Below are 24,252 nucleotides of genomic sequence, written 5' to 3'. Positions count from 1 at the left end.
CTCTGTGAACATGCACTCATGGATGTCTGACAATATCGTTGCTTTTTGGAGTTCAGATTTAAAAATGTCTAAGATATAGAAGCCACACTCGTTCTGCGGTGCCGTTGATCTTATGGAACAGATAGACTATAATATGCTTATTTAACTTTTTAGTGTTCAATAAAAAGTACCGTCAGATTAAATCCTGCAGGTGTCAGTGCTTTCTCTTCGTCCCTTAAATGAGCGCGGATTTCTAGTGCATTACTTGAACTTCTTAGGTAATATCTATCAGAATTTAAAATGGACTGAATAAAGCTCTCTACGAACTTGACGTGCGATGCCGCGTTGACTGACATGTATACGCATGAATCACTGTCACAAGTTTCAGCATCCAGGGACCTCAACTCCACCCAAAACCCGCCTTTTTACCCATTTTCGTTTATCCGGGAGTGACGTTAAGTGACGGGCTGCCAAGATAGCGACGGCCGACTCCGCCCACTTTAGGCTTTAAAAATGCTCTTCAGAAACCTACGGGTGACGTCATGGACACTACGTCCATATTTTTTTACAGTCTATGGGTAAAACGCAGCGCTCATCACTGTTACTTTTTACCCAGCCGTCCAATCACAGTGGAGGAGGGGCGGGACTAATATCACACCGACCAACTGTCACAACATTCTTTATGTACAACGACATCAACCAGCAGAGCTAACCGAACAAAGTGGATGAAAAATAAATTTTTAGTATGAAACTAATTATCTGCGAAATCAGTTACAAGTAAACTGCTGTGGATATTCTGTATCATAGCAACGAATCATCTCAACTGAAAAAACGCTGCACTGCCAATACGCTCTCAAGCTGGCTAAAAACGCTTTGGTGGACACACGGCCTAAGGCCATAAAAATGGCTGTATACTAGCTAGGGGTCACGATATATACCTATATACCTCACGAACATATCACCAGTGTTGTGCCTGAACGCGTTCATTGAGCGATAGTTCATGAACTTGTTCATATTTTGGGCGAACGTGAACTGAACGTACTGTATTACTGCCTGATGAACGTTACTGTGAACTCGTTCATTCTGGAGTCTGTGAACGGCAGCTCTCTCAGTTTAACTTCGTTCAATAGAGTGCCGGATGTCATGATTCTGCCATCATGTCCTTGATTTTTCCTAGTCTTGTGGCAGGATCATGGCAGACACATGTTTTGTGTACAAGCGCATGGTCTGTTGTTTGGGCCATGTAACAACCAGATTTCTATAGAGCCTTCCAGCCGAAAACCCGGATAAAACACACCATAAACACATAGATATATACACTTTATGTCGCCTTGGGGTTCTAAGCATGCGTCAAAACCGCCGCCATCTTGGAACAGGGGTCGTGTAACAATAATATTCCTGTACATATTTTCCAGTAAAAGTTTACATATTTAAAGTCCCCCTGTAGTTAATAATTTTATCCCTTAAAACTCACCTTTGATCACCAAAATGACATATTTAAACGTTTTTTCCTTGAAAAAAAATCTTCATGCCTTAAAATAGTTTGAATGTAACTCTACACCCTAGCCTCATTTAGTATACGCAGTTCTATGAATATGCAAATGCTGGTGCTTTTTAAAAGCATTTTTAAAAAAGCTGGTGGGGAAAGAGTTAACATTGCTGGACTTGAACACTTGTAAAACGCTGTGTACCAGCGTCTTTCCCTGGTTGAAACAACATATTTCTGATGTCCATTTATGTTTATTTTGTGCTATAACTAGTAGTTAAGAGATGATCAGTTCACGTGCCGCTTGAACTGTCACAGAGCCACAAAACAGTGTTTTGAATTACTTAAAAAATGTCAAAATTTGTGTTACATACCAAAAGTATGAAAGTATTTTCCCTCCGTGATAACATGATGTGTGGCGTGAGAGTCGATTGACATTTGTTTCCAGCCTTGAAACTTTGTCAGACTTCGTTTCTCATTGGACTGATAAAAAACCTGAGTTGACAGGAATTTGGGTGAAGCCAGCCAATCAGATTGCAGCTTGCTGTTTTGAGAAAGCTCCCACCATTTTTGCGTGCAATATGTGTTAGACAATCTGTGAACCGTAAATCATGACAGCCGATCCAGTTCCAGAGGGTCAGTGATCAAAATGTTTTGCAACATGGTAACTGAGGCTACGTCTACATTAATCCAGATACATTTGTGTAACAATGTACAGGGAAGAAGGAGGCGGGAACCGGCGAACAATCAATTAAACTTTATTTAAAATAAAACAAACAAACCAAAATACCGCCAGCAGCCCCTCGCGGACGACTGCTTGCTACCGAAAATAAATATAACTGCCAGCAGCCCCTCGCGGACGACTGCTGGCTAAAATAAAATACAAATACAAAAACCAAAACACAACTAAAACACAGGCCTGTTCATCTCTCGATCATCAACGTCGTCGCTCCTCCTTTATGCTTCCGCTCCTCTGTGAGAGATGCGAGACCGGTGTGCTTCACAGGTGTTGCTCATTAGCAATCGCACCACCGGCCTCGCGCCATTCTCTCACGTCCCTCAGCCGTCCTGTTCGCCACATACCCCCATCGCCCCTCACAGGCCGGGGGGTACCCACGAGCCTGTGCCTACTCCCCCCCCCGGCGGCGGCGATCCCTGGGGGGTATGGACCGACAAGCCGAGGGAAACGGAGACGGAAGCATGAGGAGCGACAGACCGAGAGAGGGGAGAGAGGGAAAAAAAAATCTTGGTCCGGTTCCCACAACGCGCTGCCATCTGGTCCTCCACCAGCTGGGCGATCTCCTCCGCGGTGCCTGGCGGTGACGCTGGATATCCCTCCGTGGACGGCTCGACGCTCCTCCGCCGCCCGGTGGACGGCGACGGCTCCTAGGGTGCCTTGGGCAGACGGTAGCTGTCCCCCGCTCCCTGCTCCTCCCCTTCTGGCGGATGGCAGCAGGCTCCGGCCCACGGCGAGCCGCGGCGACTCGCGCACCATGCTCGATGGCACCGCGGATTCCCCACAGTGGCGAGGACTCTCTCTCAGCGCGTTCCTCCCTCTTCCCGGGTTTCGGCACCAGTGTAACAATGTTCAGGGAAGAAGGAGGGGGGAAGCGGCGAACAATCAAAATAAACTTTATTTAAAATAAAATAAACAAATCAAAATACCGCCAGCAGCCCCACGCGGACGACTGCTGGCTAAAATAAAATACAAATACAAAAACAAAACACAACACAACTAAAACACAGGCCTGTTCCTCTCTCGATCATCAACGTCGTCGCTCCTCCGTGAGAGATGCGAGACCGGTGTGTTTCACAGGTGTTGCTCATTAGCAATCGCACCACCGGCCTCGCGCCGTTCTCTCATGTCCCTTGGCCGTCCTGTTCGCCACAATTTGAAAACGGCGTTGTCATACATTTGAGTCACGTGACTAAACTTACACCATCGTTTTAAATACCTCAGTTTTCCCAGTCCACAACGCGAAAACGGCATTTTCAAATGCATCCACTTTGGAGAGCGTTTTCAAAAAGCTTCATTTTCATGAATAAAAACGCCGTCTCAGTGTGAACTGAAGGAAAAAATGCGAAAGCGTATTAGCATGGACATATCTAGCCGTTAGAGATGTGCGGATGGGCTATTATTTCATCCGCAACCGCATCACAAAACTCATCATCCGTCCGCCATCCATCCGCACCAACGTTTTTGACCAATTTTCTCGCCCGCCATCCGCTGATACAAGGCGCTGCTGATGACAGCGAGACTAGAAAATATTTTTTAATCACATCATCTGCCTGATCCGCGGTTTATCCGCGGAGTCCGCGGCTATAACCGCCAACCGCGCATCTCTTCTAGCCGTCCTCTTCCTGCTAGCTCAACACGTGTGCTTATGGAAAGCGGTGTTATTTTGTCATTGAGCTCGGCTGCTCGGTTAAAACCCTTAATGAAGCTCTCGCTGTATCTGTGAGCCTGTGTGGCGCTGATAGAAGGATCTCTCTGACACGGCTGGTCTGGTCTGGAAGGATAAGGCTATGCTAGCGTTCGCGTAACGTTCCTCTCTATCCTGACCTTATCACGAGAGCAAAGCCGGCCTGGGTCACGCCACATCCACCATCACACGAGGAAGAGGAACAACGGGCCTCGAGATTATTATAGAGGAATCATTATCAAAAACACAGTTAATACCTGACAACATCGGAGAGATACACACACTTATAAACACACCTGGACATGTTTACGCACAATTATTGCAGGACTTCATATCTCTGACTTTCACTGCAAAATATGCTTTTCTTACTTAGTATTTTTTGTCTTGTTTCCAGTCCAAATATCTAAAGATTCTTCAATCAAGAAGCATTTACTAGATGAGTAAAATGACATAAGGAGAGAGGGGGATCTAAATTAAGTCAGTTTTTGCTTAAAATGTACAATATTATGCCAATGGGGTAAGAAAAATAATCTTATTTGAGATTTTTATATTGATATATAATTGAGATTATTTTTCTTACCCCATTGGCAGAAAATTTTGCATGTTTTAAGAAAAAATCTCACTTAATTAAATTAACTTTTTTTTTTCAGAAAACAAGATATCATTTTTTGTCATTGTACTCATCTAGTAAATGCATCTTGATTTAAGAATTTTTTGATATTTGAACTGGAAACAAGACAAAAATACTAAGTAAGTAGAGAAATCATTATCTGTCTTTCTCCACATACACATTTAATACCTGACAACATCTGTTACATTTACATCAACAACATTTACTAGATAATAGTAAAATTACATGTTAATATTGTTAATATAAAATAATCTTATTTTCCATTTGAATTGAGATCATTCTTCTTGTTTTAAGCAAAATCTCACTTAGTTTTTGAATATATATATTTTTTTTTTACCTGGAGAATAAGATATAATATCTTGTCATTTTACTTATAGTAAATGCTTCTTGATTTAACAAATTTTTCGGGATATTTGGACAGGAAACAAGACAAAAATTCTAAGTAAGAAAAGCATTTGCAGTGTAATATTTATCCTCCTGTCTCTGATAATATTTGTTAAATATGTTTTACAGGGACAGAAGACTGTTATATATGTGTTAGCATAGTTAAAGAGTGCAATATGAGAGAAACAAAGATGCAAACACACATCTTAGTTAGTTTATCTCTAAACGTTAATTAATGCATTAACTATCATGTTTGAGGCTGTTAGTCATGCATGACTGTTGTAGTTAAGGATTGCTCTTCACTGGTTCATGATTAGTTCATATATTCACTAATCATGAGTTCATGTTGAAGTAACTATTAATTCAGGTATTAGTACATGATTATTCCAGACTAATTTAGTAAATCTGTCCCACAGACTTTGAAGAGATCTCTGAAATATCTCGCACTGCCAGACAACAGTGATTTGGATCAGATTTGTCAAAACAATCAAAACGTGTCTTTATTGTCAGGTATTATCAGGCTTTATTTAATGCCACGGACTATTATTTTGATAATATCTAGGACTCTTAGTTTGTATTTTGTGTCTGTATTTGCATTTCCTCTGGATAATTACCTGTTCATGTCAACATGTAAGTGTATCACCTGTTTATAGTTTAGTTCTTCATTTTCCTTGTGTATTTATAGCCTTCTGTTATTTGCATTTCTTAGTCAGATTGTCTAATCTTGAGTCTTTTTCATTAGCAAACTGTAACTTTGATTCTGTCTTATAACTTTTAACTACCATGTCTATTTGTATTTCATATTGATGTTTTTTTTTACCATACTTTTATGATCTTAACTGTAGCACTTTGAGATTTGCTCTAAATGTAAGTTGCATTACAAATAAAATCTACTATTATTATTATTATTATTATTATTATGTTCTTTCTGGATTCGTCTGCAATTGTTTGCAGACTGACGTAACATTTCTAACCATATCATGTGATGCAATACCATCCAGGTATACCATAACATTAAAATACAGAAATAAAAATGCACACAAATGTGACAACTGACATACAGGGCAATTGTTGAGTGTATTTTTATTCCTCATAAACCAGATTTAGCTGTTGATATAAAAAAGAGCATAACAGTTTCCACTACGTACACACGAGGAAAGTCCCTAAAATATTTTGTGGTTATGGGGGACCAAAAAAAATTATATAGTTACGCCTCTGTTACAAAACTTCCACCTGTAACACATGGCCGAACTCCCGCACGCACGCACACACACACACACACACACACACACACACACACACACACACACACACACACACACACACACACACACACACACACACACACACACACACACACACACACACTACTCTCATATCCACTCTTCTGGCCACCATCTGTGTGAGTTTGGCAGTGACAGCCGGTGCATCTGTGTGCACATCCCCTTTCACTTCTGTCCCTGTGTGTGTGTGTGTGTGTGTGTGTGTGTGTGTGTGTGTGTGTGTGTGTGTGTGTGTGTGTGTGTGTGTGTGTGTGTGTGTGTGTGTGTGTGTGTGTGTGTGTGTGTGTGTGTGTGTGGGTCACAGCTGTACACAAGCTAATTCCTCAGTACCAGCATTACTGCATCGGCCTCAGGGCTGCTAATCTTCAGCCCTTTATAAGAACATGTGTTAAAGGGTTAGTTCACCTAAAAATGAAAATTATCCCATAATTTACTCGCCCTCAAGCCATCCTAGGTGTACAGTATATAATAGTCAAGTCAAGTCACCTTTATTTATATAGCGCTTTTTACAATGCAGATTGTTTCAAAGCAGCTTTACAGAGATAACAGGAAAATAATGTTGTAATAGTATTGTTAAATACAAAATTAAATGTCCCCAACTAAGCAAGCCAGTGGCGACAAACGTGAAAAAGGCGACAGTTGCGAGGAATCAAAACTCCATCAGTGACAGAATGGACAAAAAAACCTTGGTAGAACCCAGGCTCAGTCTCAGATCTCTTCTGGCCAACGAACCAACAGTGTATGATTATGATTCAGGCATCATTATAGGTCAGAGGTCAGATTGGATCAGAACTTTCACAATATTTATCCAGTTCATCTGGTTGGGTCGGAGTCATCACGCCGGTATGGAGATGAGTTTGTTAAGGTGTCCATGAGGCCTTCACAGTGTTGATGAGGCTGGCACTTCAGGGATGCGTTGTCGTCGTGTCCATGCGCAGGTCCTTCATCAGATCCGGATGCGGCCTGGATCCGGCGGACTGCGGTAAACCTCGGGATAAACAGAGAGACTAATATTAGCGTAGACGCCATCCTTCTTATGATGTACAATGTACATCAGGATTTATGGGAAGTGATCCCGGTTCCGGCTGATCTAAACTACGCAGCCTAACATTGAGTTATAGACGTCTATAATGTGTTATGTGTATGCTAAGCCAAAGAGATGTGTTTTTAGTCTAGATTTGAACTGACAGACTGTGTCTGCTTCCCGGACCATGTTAGGAAGATTGTTCCAAAGTTTTGATGCTAAATAGGAAAAGGATCTACCGCCAGCAGTCGATTTAGATATTCTAGGTATTATCAACTGGCCGGAGTTTTGAGATCGCAATAGACGTGAAGGACTATAATGGGTTAAGAGCTCGCTCAAGTACTGGGGAGATAAACCATTTAGTGCTTTGTATAGACTTTCTTCTTTCAGCCGAACACAATCAGAGTTATAATGGAATATATCCTGGGTCTTTCCAGCTTTATAATGGGTACCTTATAAATGGTACCTTAGATTTTAATGCCCCAAAAAGTGTATCAATCCATCATAAAAGTAACCCATACTAAGACTCCAGGGGTTAATAAAGGCCTTCTGAAGCGAGGCCATGCGTTAGTGTTAGAAAAATATCCATATTTATAACTTTATAAACTATAATCACTGGCTTCTGGTAATGGCCGTACACAAGTCTAGTTCCGGCGAAAGAATGACCTCTGACCTGATGCATGAGGAGTGACCTCTGACCCAATGCATGACCTCTGACCCGATGCATGAGGAGTGACCTCTGACCCAATGCATGAACTCTGACCCGATGCATGAGTGACTTCCGACCCTAATGCATGACCTCTGACCCGATGCATGAGGAGTGACTTCCGACCCAATGCATGACCTCTGACCCGATGCATGAGGAGTGACTTCCGACCCAATGCATGACCTCTGACCTGATGCATGAGGAGTGACCTCTGACCCAACGAATTACCTCTGACCCAACGCATGAGGAGTGACCTCTGACCTAATGCATGAGGAGTGACCTCTGACCCAATGCATGAGGAGTGACCTCTGACCTGATGCATGAGGAGTGACCTCTGACCCAATGCATGACCTCTGACCCGATGCATGAGTGACTTCCGACCCTAATGCATGACCTCTGACCCGATGCATGAGGAGTGACTTCCGACCCAAGGCATGACCTCTGACCCGATGCATGAGGAGTGACTTCCGACCCAATGCATGACCTCTGACCTGATGCATGAGGAGTGACCTCTGACCCAACGAATTACCTCTGACCCAACGCATGAGGAGTGACCTCTGACCTAATGCATGAGGAGTGACCTCTGACCCAATGCATGAGGAATGACCTTTGACCCGACACATGAGGAATGACCTCTGACCCGACACACGAGGAGTGACCTTTGACCCGACGCATGAGGGAAAATCTCTGACCCGACACATGAGGAGTGACCTCTGACCCGATACATGACCTCTGACTCGATGCATGACCTCTGACCTGACGCATGACGACGTGAGGCGACAAACACAGTCGGCTTTCATCGCCGCTAGTTTTTTGACGACAACTTGGTGTTTCGTGGATTTAGCAAAAACCTGCTAAAAACCATTTACAACAATTTAGAAACCACATGTCAATGCCTGTTTTTTTTAAACTGATGCCTACTGCAAGAAATGCTGCAATATGCCTTCAGATTTTAAAGTCCCCCTGTAGTCAATAATTTGATCCCTTAAAGTAACACTATGTAGTTTTTCAACCTTCATAATATATTTCCAAGACCCTTGTGATGGTACATCGACTTACAATAGGTTAAATGACACGTCTGCCATAGCCTGACGTGGTCTGTATCGCTGTTACTGGCACTATGTAACTTCGGGTTTCGGCTAGTAACCGGAGCAATAAAAGAACTACAAAATTCGACTGCTTTACGGCATACATGGTTTTTCTTCGTTTGTGATGACTTTCATAAAATCATGCATCATCTCACTTTACCTTGTCTGTGGCCATTGTTTATTCCAAAGCCGGTGCTGGATAAACAGCGAGCGTGCGCGTGCGACAGTAGACTGCGGTAGGCTAAATTATTTACGACAGCGGTAATGGACAATTCCGCTTCAAACCTGTAGGGCGACCGCAGAGGAAAAGTTCCTTGGTGTTGCTTTAAAACTCATCTCTGATCACCAAAATTACACATTTAAGTGTTTTTTCCTTGAAAAAAAATATCTTCATGGCTTAAAATATCGTGAATGTAACTCGACACCTTTGCCTCATTTAGTATGCGCGGTTCTATGAATATGTAAATGACCCCCGCCTCCACTCACTCACTCAGCTCAGAGATCCACTCGTTGGCGATCACACGTTGATCTGATTGGTTACAAGGTAGTTTGTGACGTCAGAAACACCAGCGAATTCAAAGTGTGTTTTTGAGACTGTCTTTGGTTCACTGCAGTTTTAAGGAGAAAATACTCAGCAATGCTGTCGACTTATGAATTTACACATGGTTTGTCTTAAAGCATATTAAAAACACCACATTAAAAGCTTGATTTTCATGCCTTCAGATGGGAGTTTCACAGAGATTCTCGCCCTTGAACCGTCTGAACTTATCAGAAGAACGGGCAACGGTAGGAACGGGAAGAAGGATCTGCCCACACACACATCTGGTTCCTGCAAGAGGAAACCTGTGTGTGAGCTTTCACTGTTTACTTTCGCTTGGGGAACACGAGCTGAGGACTTGATTTTTATATATATATATATATATATATACAGTCAAACCAACATTTATTCAGACACCTTCAACATTTCTCACATTATCACAGTTTATTCGCTCTACTTTAGAAAATGGTAGTAAAATATGACAGGAATCAGTTGATATTTCACTGGTTTTGTCCGTCCTTCTGTTAGACTCTCACACAAGAATTATGTTGAATATCTGTCAGCTGTTAAATTTAACTACGCAATTTAGTGAAACTGAAAATACCAGTTTAGGTTAAGCGATTACCAAGAAATGCTTCATGTTGTTCAGTCTGTGGTGTAAAAGATCGCATTAGCAACTAAAGAAAAAACACTTCAGCAAAACATGATCAGCTCAAAGTGTCTGAATAATATTTGGTCTCAAATTATTATAAATGTTACTGGTAGTCACTGTATGAAGAATTTATGGGTATTTTTCTATCCTCACTTACGTAAATGAATTATAGTGTTCTGCACACACTAGTAAAAAAATATATGGAGTCTGAATAATTTGTGATCTGACTGTATAAAGTTGCTTAATTTAGATGTTATCGCAGACTTATCCTAACTCTCTTTATGAAATATCACTAGAATTGTGCTTGTTCAGTTGTCATATATAAGAGATTCTAACTCAGTTCTAGTTAGTTTAATATTGTACACACACACACATTGACCAATTAGAGTACAGTCTAAGCCCACAGGCAGTCTGACCTCTCTAACACACACACACACCCTTTCCTTTGAGCGGTTACAGAGAGAGAGAAAGAGATAAAGCGAGCGAGAGAGAGAGGAACACGTCTCCTGCTGTGACAGAAAAACACAATTGTGGAGAACGACAGCGATATTGCCTAAACTACAGAGAGGAAAGGAAAGAGTTTGTGGTCAGCATTTAAAAGGAGGAAAACTTTTTCAGTTTCATGAAGACTTGAGTCTTCTCGTTCCTGAAAACGTTTGCGTGTGTTAGGCTACTGAACTGGACGACCTTGCTCTTCCCACAACTATAGCTGGGAGTTTGGAGTTGATTTGTGGATTGGATGTATTGGGATGAGATGGCTGGACAGATCCACACAAGGAGACTTCATAGATCTGGGCTCAGGAGAGCATCTTCCAGCGTTCAACCGGTCATGCTTCATCGAATGTCCAACAGACAGTCTACAGGTGAGAGAAAATAACATAAATGTGTTGTAGAGTCAAAACACAATCGATCTTTCAGGTGATGCTGGATGATTCTTGCCAGCGTTACTCTAGTGGAGACGTGTGGTGTGATGCTGTGATGGAGAACAACATCCAAAACATATTAAAATCACTAAAATCACAAAAATTGAGTGAGTTAGATGGGTTCAGAAGCTCCCTCGAGAAAATGTAGATTTTTCTGATCCACATGCATTTCAAAAGTTTGGGATTGGTAAGATTTTTAATGTTTTTTTAAAAAAAAAAGTCTCTTCTGCTCACCAAGGCTGCATTTATTTGATTAAAAATACCAAAAAATACCAGTAAATATTATGACATTTTTCAGCATCATTACTCCAGTCTTCAGTGTCACATGATCCTTCAGAAATCAGTATAATATGATGATCTGATGCTCAAGAAACATTTATTATTATTATAAATATTGAGAAAACAGTTGTGGACAATTTTTTTTTCAGGATCCTTTGATGAATAAAAAGTTCTATTTGATTTATTTGAAATAGAATATTTTGTAACATTATAAATGTTTTTACTGTAACTTTTGATCAATTTAATGCGTCCTTGCTGAATAAAAGTATTGATTTCCTATATTTACCCCCCCAAAAAAAATCTTACTGACCACAAACTTTTAACAATTTTCAACAGTCAACAGGTGAGAGAAATAAACATAAATGTGTTGTAGAATGTGATGGATGATTCTTGCCAGTGTTACTCTATTAGAGATGTGTGGTGTGATGATGGAGAACAACATCCAAAACATATTCTGCTGACCAGCAAGGTTTTAAAATTTGAGCGAGTTGTTGGGAAATGTTTATTTCTCTGGTCTACATATGTGCATTTCAAACGTTTGGCATTAGTAAGATTTTTAATGTTTTTAAAAGAAGTCTGTTATACTCACTAAGGCTGCATTTATTTGATTAAAAATACCAAAAAAATATCAATATTTGTAAATATTATGACAATTTATATTAACTGTTTTTCTATTTGGATTTATTATAAAATGTAATTTATTCCTGTGATCAAAGCTGTATTTTCAGCATCATTACTCCAGTCTTCAGTGTCACATGATCATTCAGAAAGCATTCTGATATGATGCGTTGATGCTCAAAAAACATTCATTATGATTATCAAAACAGTTGTGTAAAAATGTTTTTCAGGATTCTTTGATGAATGGAAAGTTCTATTTCATTTATTTGAAATAGAAATTGTTACATTATAAATGTCTTTAATGTCACTTTTGATCAATTTAATGCATCCTTGTTGAATAAAAATATTGATTTATCCCCCAAAAAAATCCCAAACTTTTGAACAGCAGTGTATGTGCATTTCAAGTTAACTGGAATTAACGCTCGGCAGTTTCTGTGAATAAAGCCCCGCCTACTTTGATTTGATTGGTCATCTCAAATTTCTTGACATTATCGAGCGTTGACAGACCAATGACAGCTCAGATGAGAAGATCTTGGTGCTGTGCACCAAAGAAGACTTAAAACTATATTAGCCAATTATTTTACACTCTTTTCAGCGAGGCAGACAGAAACTGGCGTCTCCAGGAAAAGGCCAGGGTTATTTCTTCTTTTACCTTGTAGCCTTTTTGACTTCTTTGCACAGGATAAAAGCACATGCACAGCAAATCATGTAACCGGGATCACAATATCTGAGAACTCTGAAGCCACTTGAGACCAATACAAGAATTTTAAGGCAAAGTACCACTTTTAAGTTGCACTTTTATGGCTTTAGGGTGAAAATGGTTTTAGCTTGCGTTGAAAGGTAATATACAGCGTTGCACATTACCATCGGCCGCTCGGCTCTCGGCAATACTGAGCTCTGCACACGTTTCTCTGATAAGCCCAGGATAATTAGGCTTAGTCATAAACATCCCCTGTAATTCAGTGATAAAATGGCTGAGGCAGCGAGTTAAACTTCCCGAAGGCCAACGCTGTGTCTCATGCACTGCTACCAATAGAGGTGTGTATCCATGCCCTCGTGTCACGATTCGATACATATCACGATACTTAACTCACGATACCATATTATTGCGATACTCAAAGACATATGATAAAAGGTTAACAAAAAATGAACTGTTGATTAAATGTAACAACAAAATTGTGTGTGTAAATGAATAGTCTTGGACTTGGTGCTGAAACCCAAAGCACAGGACAATAGAGACACCAGAATAACAATATTCATGATTCTGAAGCTGAAAATAGTGAATTTTTTTAGACGAATATGATTGCACTCTTTCAATGACTAGATATATTTAAAATAATGTCGGCCACTTTTTACTGGTAACAAAGACATTTGGCATTATCAAATATTCCCCCATTGCATTATTATACATTATATTCAACATTATATATAGTAATTTAATGTTGTCCTGACAGAAAACTTTCTCACACAGTAATTTTTGAACTATCCACTATCGCCTAAATATTGTCACTATCCACGATACATAGTTGCATTTTTGTATTGCGATATATAGTGTGCACTGTAACGGTCTCTTAACATAACAGTGCATTTACGGTAATTTGAGGTACGATGAGAACAGTAATAGATGTGACAGGTGAGCAGGAGAAGAGATATACCGACTTTATACACTTTCTTTTATTTCCCTTTCTATTTGTGACCAGAGTTTAATGTTTATTTGGATGCTTTTTCTCACTCAATACTCATCTACGCGGATGAGTGTGACGTTTAAGTCATTTTTATTAAAACCGGGGAAAATACAACATCTTTTCCTCCGACACCAAGGCAGGTTTATTCATACCGCACATTTCATGCACTAATTCAAAGTGCTTTACACAGAAAGGAACCAAAATAAAAGCAAGGAAAATTAAAACAGTTAATTAAAAGAGTAAAAAGATTATACATATAGATGAACTTTCATCAAAACAACGGTGTATCATATTTTTCACAACTGTGAGATTTCCCCACGGTGATTATTATATTACACTGTGTCTGTTCGTCTACTGGACGTCTCCGATGGACCCGGTTTTGTCTCCACATATTGTTTTTGTCTCTGGGCGACAGCATCTCATCTTTGCGGTGCAGCACGTGTGAGAAGGGGCTGATGGGAGGTGTAGTCAACAGCTGGGTAATGAAGGGGCTTTGCATGCGGCGAAGCTTCTTGTGAGGCGCAGATGTGGAGCGACTCGGGCAACAGCTGCGGGAAACGATAACCGGAGAGATGTCAGAGCGCTGGCTTATCATCACACACACACACACACACACACACACACACACACACGCACCAGTCTGCAATGAAAAACAGCCACCCACCACCACACATAGAAAAAGATGGGTGAGCTGAATTGAAACCCTGACATTTTTCAAGAAAAAAAAAGAGGGGGGAAATTATCAACACATAGTCTGGTTGTTTGCTATCACTGGCAGCAGAGGGTTTATAAACCGCGCCAATCCACGGCTATTTGAATATGTATGCTTGGATGATATGTTGGCCAGTGCTTTAGCATCTTAGCATAGCTGACAGCGCTGTGTGTGTGTGTGTGTGCGTGTGTGTGTTAAGGGAGGAATGAGGACAGAGGAATTATGCTGTCCTGAATGCTTTTCCAGCCATAACAAAGACTAAATCAATAATGTGTTCGACTCCACTGATATTCTGAAACGCGATGAACGAATGTTCATGTTTTAGGTGCAGATGGTTCATGAGAAAACATGATGATCTGATGTATTCAGGATGGCTAAAACAGAGAAACTGTGTTTTAATGCATACAAGACAGCATTATAATGTGTCATATGCATTATATATGCACTCATCCTTCTTGGAAACAACCACTACAAAATCACTAGTACAGCTCACTCATAAAGTTGAGGTAGATTTAAAGAAGTAGTTCACTTCAGAATTTAAATTTCCTGATAATTTACTCGCCGCCACATCATCCGAGATGTTCATGTCTTTCTTTCTTCAGTCGAAAAGAAATGAAGGTTTTTGAGGAAAACACTCCAGGATTTTCTCCATACAGTGACTTCAATGGAGTCAAATCAGTGCAGCTTCAAAGTCTCGACACGATCCCAGCCGAGGAATAAGAGTCTTATTCCATCCGCCATTTTATCAAAAACATAAACATTTATATACGTTTAACCACAAATGCTCGTCTTGCACTAGCTGTGATGCGCCACACATTACGTAATCATGTTGACTTTTGTTTTCTGCAAAATGAGAACATTTTGATTATTATGTATACGTTGCTTGTTTGTTTTTAGTTGATACTTATTTTAAGCAAAATATACAACCCCCATTCAGTGTCTTTAATCAGTCACATGACCTTCTGCCAGGATTTCAGGTTGATCGGGACACTTTTCCCCAGTCAACCTGAACGCATCCCTACATGGGTGTCTAAATGTAAAAAATATTAATAGCTTGATAAAACTTCTGATCTTCCTTTTTAATATTCATATCCAATTGGGCTCAACTGATGAAATATATATTTATATTCTCCCATGCCACTGTTTTGCCTCTCAGGACCCAATATCCTGATCTTTGATGGCTATTTTTATATTATATAAAACTATATTTTTCTTTAAAAACGTGAATGAATTATAGACACATTTATACAACTATAAGTAAGTATTACTTTTTTATAAACATATGTATACAGACCAATACTGCAATTATTAGAACAGGTAGAGTTACATTTAGAGTTACATATTATTTTTTTATAATTACTTCTATACTAAGTCATGAATTTGCTTATTCAATGCACATGCTCATAATCTATTATACACTGATTTATAAATGATCAAATATAAAATAGTTCCAGAGACAATTGTTTGCGGCACCAATTAGTTATAAACTATGTCTTTAATGGCTAATGTTTGCATTAGAGTTCATGAATGGTACTTTTGATTTGAAAATGAAGATAGTAAATATCAGATCTGGTTTTGGAACATGGCTAGTTGTTTTGTTTGTTTGATTGTTTGACATGTCCTTTGGTTAGATACCATGGTATATTAATATGATAATTATTCATGGTATATGTAACCCTGGATCACAAAACCAGTTGCACGGGTATGTTTGTAGCAATGGCCAACAATACATTGTATGGGTTACATTTCTTTTATGCCAAAAATCATTAAGATATTAAGTAAAGATCATGTTCCATGAAGATATTTTGTAAATTTCCTACCGTAAATATACAAAACATTTATTTTTGTGCAGCACAATTGCGAAACATAAATGGACAACTTTAAAGGCGATTTTCTCAGTTTCCATTTTTGTGCACCGTCAGATTCCAGATTTTCAAATAGTTGTTCAATAGTGATTTATCGGCCAAATATTGTCCTATCCTAATAAACCATACATCAATGGAAATCTCATTTATTCAGCTTACATGTGATGTATACATTTCAATTAAAAAAAAATTGTCCAGGGTCACAAATAAGAAAGTACACACACCGCATACTACAGTACTTTCTAGTAAGGAGTCTTCGAATGTCTATATAAGTGTGTATGTGAGCACACTGCATGGGGGTGGACAGGAGAAGATGAAGACAAAACAAGTACGAGACAGAAAAGCAGAGAACAGTTATTCTTCCTATTTCCTCTGCTCTGCGGTCTCTGTGAGGAACAGATGTTCACGACTTGATAGTGTGCATCAACCCCCTCTTCTTGCTATCTTCAGTCCCAGCTCTGCCAACTGCCTGAACACACAACCCCGGAGTCAGGGTTTAACCATCGACACACACGCGCACCTGCGAGGTCCATGCACAGATGTGCACATGCTAACGAAACTCACATTCACACCAGTGAACAACTGAACGAGATCTCTGCGTGAATGGGATCTCGGTTGTTTTCTCTTAGATTGAATGGTTGATTGCTTCTCTTGATCAAAAAAAAAAAAAAACCTCAGCAAATAGTGTTCAGATTTACTGAAGATACCAGAGAATTTGAATGGATATGGATCTGTTTAAATGTGTTTCTCGTTTTGATGAACTGATATTGATTCTTAAGTCCCAAGATTTGATCTTTTAGTATGTTGTGTTCATGAATGATGAATGAACAAATCGGTAACACTTTACAATAAGGTTCATTAGGAACCGATCATCTCTTCCGGCACTAAATAAACATGAATGAATATCAGAAGGAATGTTATAAGATAAAGAACAACTTAATAAAAATCAATGATGTCTAATGTAATCGATCAATCAGTGTTTTAACAGCGGAAGACTTCCATAAAACAGCTTGTTATATTTATCTCCGAAAACCCACATCTTTCTCTTGATCAAAAAAACCTCAGCAAAAAGTGTGACTGACCGAAGTCTGCGAGCGAAAGTCAGAGATTTGAATAAGAATTGATAGATATAGGGCTCTGTTTAAATGTGTTTCACGTTTTGATGAACTGTTATTGATTCTTTAATCTTCGATCTTTTAGGCTCTGTTTACACGAGAACGCTTGCGGGTGAAAACGTAAAAATATTTTATCAGATGTGCCTTTCGTTTACACGGCGACAGCGTTTTTGGGGCTTAAAAACGCGAAAAAGTGAAACCACCCTCCAGAGTGGAAATCTTCAAAACGCTCCACTGTCGCGTTCACATCTAAAGGGTAAAAACGCAAATCTGCTCTCGTCGCGTACGCGTTCACGTCACAGGCATGCGCCAGTACAGGAAAATAACAAACCAACATGTCGGATTATTTCCATACGTCGGGCCTTCAAGTTTCCCTAGCGGCTGATAAACGCATAGACATCATATAGAGACTAGATGCCCTATTGGCCGCTGAGGCGCAAGAAATGCGGCCGCCATCTTAAACCGGTCATACTCCTGTTTGCGTTGCATAGCAGCAGTAGATGCCAGAGCGCTGTGCAGCATATTCCTGCTCAAATCGGCGGATCATCACTCGGGGATTTAACATTTAACATTACCGTACTATTGGTTGTATTTTGTGAACAAAATATTCAATGTGTCTTGTATCATAGCTTCGTGTATGACCTTTGCAATAAAAAAAAACGCCTGAAAATCAGTTCGGTATTCAGTGAGATATGATTAAATAAATGCGCTGGCAGCTCATTGCACCTGCCAAACAGATTACACTGAGCGGAGCGGGTGACCGGTTTAAGATGGCGGCCCCACGGCTCGTCCGCGCCAATAGGCAGTAGCGGTCGATAGGGCGTTTATCTATATGATGTCTATGGATAAACGTACAAGAGTCTTTTTGCTGTTTGCGTCGCCATGTTTTGATTTTGCGCTGCTAAGGAGAGAAGCAGAAGGAAGGTTGTACGCAGGCGCGCGGACTTGGTGTTGTTGTGTGGCAGTGCTTCACATTGCCAGCTAGCCGTCTAGAGTGCATACTACATTGAATTTCACACACTTTTGCGTCACCATATGCACGCAGATTTCCCCCCCATAATGCTCGTTTAAACGCAGAATAAAAAGTGATAACGCAATGCGTTTTCTCTTCAGATCGTTTCCATGTAAACATAGCCTTAGTAATAAATCAGCGTTTCAGAACCATCAAGCCAACATTTGAGATGCTGCGATGCCATTGGTCCAATGGTTAGTCCAGTTATCCAATCACAGCTGACGTTGAGCCAAAATCACTTTTATTGTTGCACATTGAGGGATTTATTCTGTAAATGTGTTTCCATCATATAGTTTATGTGCATGCTTATATCAGATAAAAACTTTAACCGGCTAAAATGTTTAGGATTAATGCACCTATTGTCATTTCCATTGTTTTTTTTTTATGTGATATACCAAAATGTGCATAAACATAGGTGGATGGAAACATAGTAAAATGGAAGTCATTCAGCTCCAATGATGTTTGATTCCCAAATATCTTCAAAGTATCTTCTTCGCTAGTTGTTAAAATTGTCATTTTTGACTGAAAAATTTTTACATTTTGTTGTTTTAGAATTTTTTACTTCATTGGAATGGTACGAAACTTGGTAAAGGTTTTGGCACTTGCTATGTGAAGAAACACAAAAAATCATGAACTTGATTCGAATAGGTTAAATGGTCCTGTAAAAATGACACACTTGTGCTTCTCATGGTCAAAAATGAACCCCATTGGAAATGAATGGGAGACAAATTTCTTATCAAGCTCAAATTTGGAACACAACTTGTTTAGATTTATGGCTTTGATTTTCTTGCAGTTTTAGAGTAAAAGAGCATTCGAAATTTACCACAGTTTAAGTTGGAAATTTAATTTTCATGTCTATGCTCACAAAGTGAAATCTGTTGCGCTTTGCCGTATTACAAAACACAGTTCATCATCTCTCTCTCTCTCTCTCTCTCTCTTCCTGTCCTGTCTCACATCCTCTCTCTGTCAGCATCACCTTCTTGAGAAATGACAACCTCTTCACACTCACACACACATTTCGTCGTCGCATCTTCTTGTAATCTCTGCGGTTCAGACCAGCGATTGCAACGTTGGCGAACACACACATCTTCCTCTGCAATGCGCCTTTCTCCGAAACTGGATGCCTCCGTTCCTCGCCTAAGGCCACATTCTCATTAGATAAAGTCCCTCTCCGAGCTTAAAATAACTTTCATTTACTGCAGTGTGAACGGGTGACTCAACAGAGCCGGAGCTTCAGTGGCAGAGAACAAAGAGAGGACAAAAGAGCCGTGTTTCCCAGTCTTATCTCTTTCCAGCACTCTGGAGCCACGGGAAAGGATTTATAATGTGCGAGTGAGAAAAAGATCTACCTTACCCATGCTATCTCTTTCTTTTCTGCTTCATTTCTGAAGCGCCATTTCCATACGGACACAATACGCCAGATCAGATGCGAGCATCTCTGCCACTCCGGATACATCTACATTAATCCAGATTCGCTCTGGATCGCTGAATTGCTTTTCGCTGATCGCAGAATTTCTTTTTATTTTTTACGACGTTTCAGTGTGGATGAGAAACCTTGTGGAAAACGCCTGAAAACGCCAGTCACCTTTATTGCGCAATGCGCATGCGTAAAACCTCACAAAAAATCGCTGAGATGATACAGACGGAAAAATAATTATAAAAAATTATAGCGCAATTTTTCTGACAGGATCATTTACTTAGTAAAATATCTCTCAGCATTCACTGATCGTCAGGTCGCACTCACTCGCTATTATATGTTTGGTCTAAAACTGCTCTCATGTCAGGACTGTGATTATGAAGAGTGTGCTAAGTAACATATTTTAGTAACAGTGTGAAAGCGAAAAGCACATAACAGGCACAATACCGGTATAAACATGAATATCTATTGGTATAATATGTCACATGACTATATTTACGTCATCGTTTTAAATACCTCAGTTTTCCCAGTCCACAAAGCGAAAAGATCGTTTTCAAATTTATCCACTTTGGAGAGCGTTTTCAAAAAGCTTTGTTTTCATGAATAAAAACACCATCTCAGTGTGAATTGAAGGCCAAAAAGGAGAGAAAAATATGTATTTTCAAAAAAACTAGAGCATATTAGTGTGGACAAGGCCTATATCTGATGCAGAAAGACAGACAGACACTCTTAATGCCACTAGATGAAGGTCAGAGGAAGAGAGATATATCTCATAATGGAGGGGTTTGAAAGTGATCACTCGGCAACAAAGCCCTAAATGAGCTAGAAAGGAGGACCTGTCAGGCGCTGACGTTGACAGGCTGTCTACGAGCGCACCCCCCATGAGAGCACAGAGCTGTCAATCAAACGGCTGTCACGGCGATAAGAATCCCATGTTGCACCATTTGCTCCAGTCACTGCAACTCTATAAGGCCAGAAACTCTGCGTAACTACATGTTGCAATTGCAGTGAGCCAGTGTTGTAATCACAGTCCTGTTGTAGATGCTTCCTGTTGCGTTATACTCTAAAAGTGCTTGGTTAAAAACAACCTAATTTTGCCGTCTTGCATTGACTATGAATGATCATCAACCCCAATTTGGTCAAATCAGCCCAGCTTCTTTACCCAACAGTGTTTTTAAGGTCCTTGCACACTGAATCTGAAAATTTCATATCTGTTTTTCATTGTGTTAATGTTGTATTGCGAAACTCTTGTTCTGCTATTGAGATGGGACAGGTTTGGTGGTAAGGCTGTTGGGTAAAACTGAGGCTCAACAGTGTCATTATTAAAGTATTCACAGGAATAACTTATAGCTCTAATTACAGTACATGCAGGTTTTCTCAAATATAATTTCTTTGTAAAATATTTATGTACTAGATGCACTGATATGAACATTTTGGCCGATACCGATAACCAACATATTGGCTGATAAATCTAAATCCAAATTTTTATATAATTTTTGAGAGCCTTATTACAAAAACAAAAGTCTCACTATTAAAATCCATGTCTCAAGCACACAATTATAATGTTCTCATGATAATTTTAATGTAGTCGATATGACAGACTTGCGCTGCACATATTGCACTTTACTGTATTTTCCTTTTTGAAGGGATTCCTATTATATTTCAAGCAATTCATAACCATCATAGCTGAAGGAAATATTATTTATCAGCTTGAATATACTGGTCAAAGTTTCTTATCAGGCCGATAACTATAACATTAAAAATGAACATACATTGACTGATGTATTGTGCATTCCTATGTTCACAATAAGTACATTGTATCAATTGATTAATTTTAATGTTAGTGCAGTAGGGGTGTAACGATACACAAAACTGACGGTCCGCTTCTTCCCACGGTTTTGACGTCTCCGTTCGGTTCGGTGGGGTTTAGAAAGCTAATATTGGTTCTTTTTTTCTTTTTTTAACAGTGGTTTAATGAATTTTTTTTGTCTTTGTCTTTAAATTAGTTCAATTACAATTAAACATTTTGCAAGGGTTAAAAAAAAGATATGCTAATACTGTAAACTATATTGGGAGCCCGCAACATTACTACTAAAACATTAAAGGTTAACAACAGGTAGACTTTTAGCAAGTCAGATGCTACAGTATTTATTTTTTAGATATAATAATCAACACCCAACACATTGTATGAAAACATGTAAACTGAACATAAGGCAGTTTTTGCAATAACTTATGTTTTTACCTCTAATTCGTTATTAAAATATAATAATTTACACAGTTGCTGTCATTTTCATGAACGATATTTTAAAGTAAACATACCTTAAATAATCAAGATATCATTAACAGGTTAAGTAAAATATAACCTAATATATAGGCTAATATAGTGCATTTATTCAGTGCAAGAGTTAATTTCTCTAGTAACCAACAAGCTGTGGACACTGGATGACTTGCCTGCTGAGGTAATGCTATGTGACAAAGCTGTTTTATTGACGTCTTTCCGCTGCTGAAACACTGATTGAGCGATTACACGAGTATGGCTTTTAATAAGTCTACTGTATCTTTCAACATACCTTCAGGTGTCCATTCATGTTTATTCTGTAACTGAGGAAGAGATGATCGCGTTTACTCGCGCTCCGCACTGCCGCTTGAAATGAGGAGCTAGTACAGTGATCACGCCACAGCAAAAAGCGCCAAAACGGCATTTATTGTTTGAATTTCGTGATCAAATAGACAGAATTTGAAAGATTGCATCTTGCTTATTATCGAAAGTAACAAAACACGGAGCTTGCTATAATATGGTGTTAAAGGTGGTTAGGCTACAAAACGTCTCGGGTTACGACTGTAACCCTTGTTCCCTGAGAAGTAGGGTGACGAGACGTCCCGTTTTTCCCGGGACAGCCCCGTATTTCCACTCTAATTTTAGTGTCCCGACTTATTCTGAAAAAATCATGTTTTGTCCCTTATTTCATCGTTAATATATATATATATATATATATATATATATATATATATATATATATATATATATATATATATTTTATATATAATAGGTTTCGTTTCCGAAAGGCTAAGTGAATATATATGTTACGTTCAAACCGTGTAGCGCGCGCATGACAGAGAGGGAGAGACCTTGTGTGTGTGTGCTAGTGTGTCTAATGAAGCTCATGTAAGACGCATTAATAGAGGGAATGCATTAACGTCACTTTCCCGCCGGAACACGCCCCCTCAGCCGGACTGAGTGGCAGAAGAGCAGCTGCGTGACTGGATTTAATAGGGGAAACTGCGAAAACGCAAGTAAAACAAACGATTATCAGTTTAAACTAAAGATTGGACTCAATTTAGTGTTCCTTACAACTTACTAAAGATCCAATGATCCATGGATATTAACATGCAGCCAGGAATCGTGTTTCCTGACATTTATATGTGCCTGATTTCGACACCAGGGAAATACATACAGCAAATTTGCCTGTGAATGCTTTATATAAATACAAAATAGGCAGGTCTAAATCCAGGTGATCACTTATCAATGTTATATATATCATCATATCGTCTAGAGACTTAAAACTTGTATAGTTTTTTGTCAGTGTTTATTTAAAAATGTCAAATTATACAGAATATACAGTGGTAAATATTTGATTGATGAGTTGTCACTGCAATATATAACAATACAATATATAGAGAATGATTTTACCACTAAATTCAGCATATTGACAAAAAGGATAACTGCAAATCCACCTTTCGCTGCCTGGAGTCCAGTTGTTTCTATGAATTGTAGCGATCTATTTGCTTCTCTGTTCTGTAGCTTTAGGTAGTCTGTAAAAATATTCCTTATATTTCTTGTCAAATCTAGTTGTACAGTCAGTCTCAAAGCTCTTTCCCGTTTTAAACGCGTTTTGTGTGTTTTTCCGCAGCATTCACACTGAAAACCAATGCTGCCGCTCAGTCTTTTTGCCACTTGTGGGCGTAACTGCAGTCACTCCGGCCAACGGTGACGTCACGTGCATTCCCTCTATACGCATGCGTTCTGTATTTGTCCCGTATTCCACTCCGAGAAATCTGGTCACCCTACTGAGAAAGGGAACGAGACACTGCGTCGTTGAAAACGACTCTTTGGGGACGCTCCCTTAGCGTGCGCTTCTGAAGTATGAATGAAACTATTTCAATCCTGATTGGCGTTGCGTCATGACATAACATGTGACGGCATACCCGGAAGTATAAAATGACACCGGGGGTGCTTCTTATTTCTTATTTGTGCATCCTCGTTTCCTTTCCTCGCTTCCTTTCCTAGCGTCTCAGCTCCACCCCCTGTAGGATACGAGGGAAGGCTGCAAGGAAAGAAAACGATGACGGAGGAATCAAATGAAAGTTTGTTTATACATTGGAATACTTGATCACTCGAGCGTCACTTCACTGCGTCATCAGCAGCGCTCAA

General features: G+C 39.6%; 1 protein-coding gene across 1 annotated transcript in view; it reads left to right on the top strand.

The window, feature by feature from the left end:
• Nucleotides 1-10,641: 10,641 nt before the first annotated feature.
• Nucleotides 10,642-24,252, top strand: part of cbfa2t3 (CBFA2/RUNX1 partner transcriptional co-repressor 3) — an 85,695-nt gene continuing 72,084 nt past the window's right edge. The window contains exon 1 of the mRNA XM_077201529.1: nt 10,642-11,057. Within this exon, the coding sequence (XP_077057644.1) occupies nt 10,934-11,057 (124 nt within the window). The 5' untranslated portion in view covers nt 10,642-10,933. The remainder of the gene's footprint in view (nt 11,058-24,252) is intronic.

This window comes from Siphateles boraxobius, unplaced genomic scaffold (assembly GCF_051911475.1).
Source record: "Siphateles boraxobius isolate OS27281-9 unplaced genomic scaffold, OSU_SipBor_1 48, whole genome shotgun sequence".
Classification (NCBI taxonomy): domain Eukaryota; kingdom Metazoa; phylum Chordata; class Actinopteri; order Cypriniformes; family Leuciscidae; genus Siphateles; species Siphateles boraxobius.
This window is presented reverse-complemented; position numbering and strand designations above follow the sequence as displayed.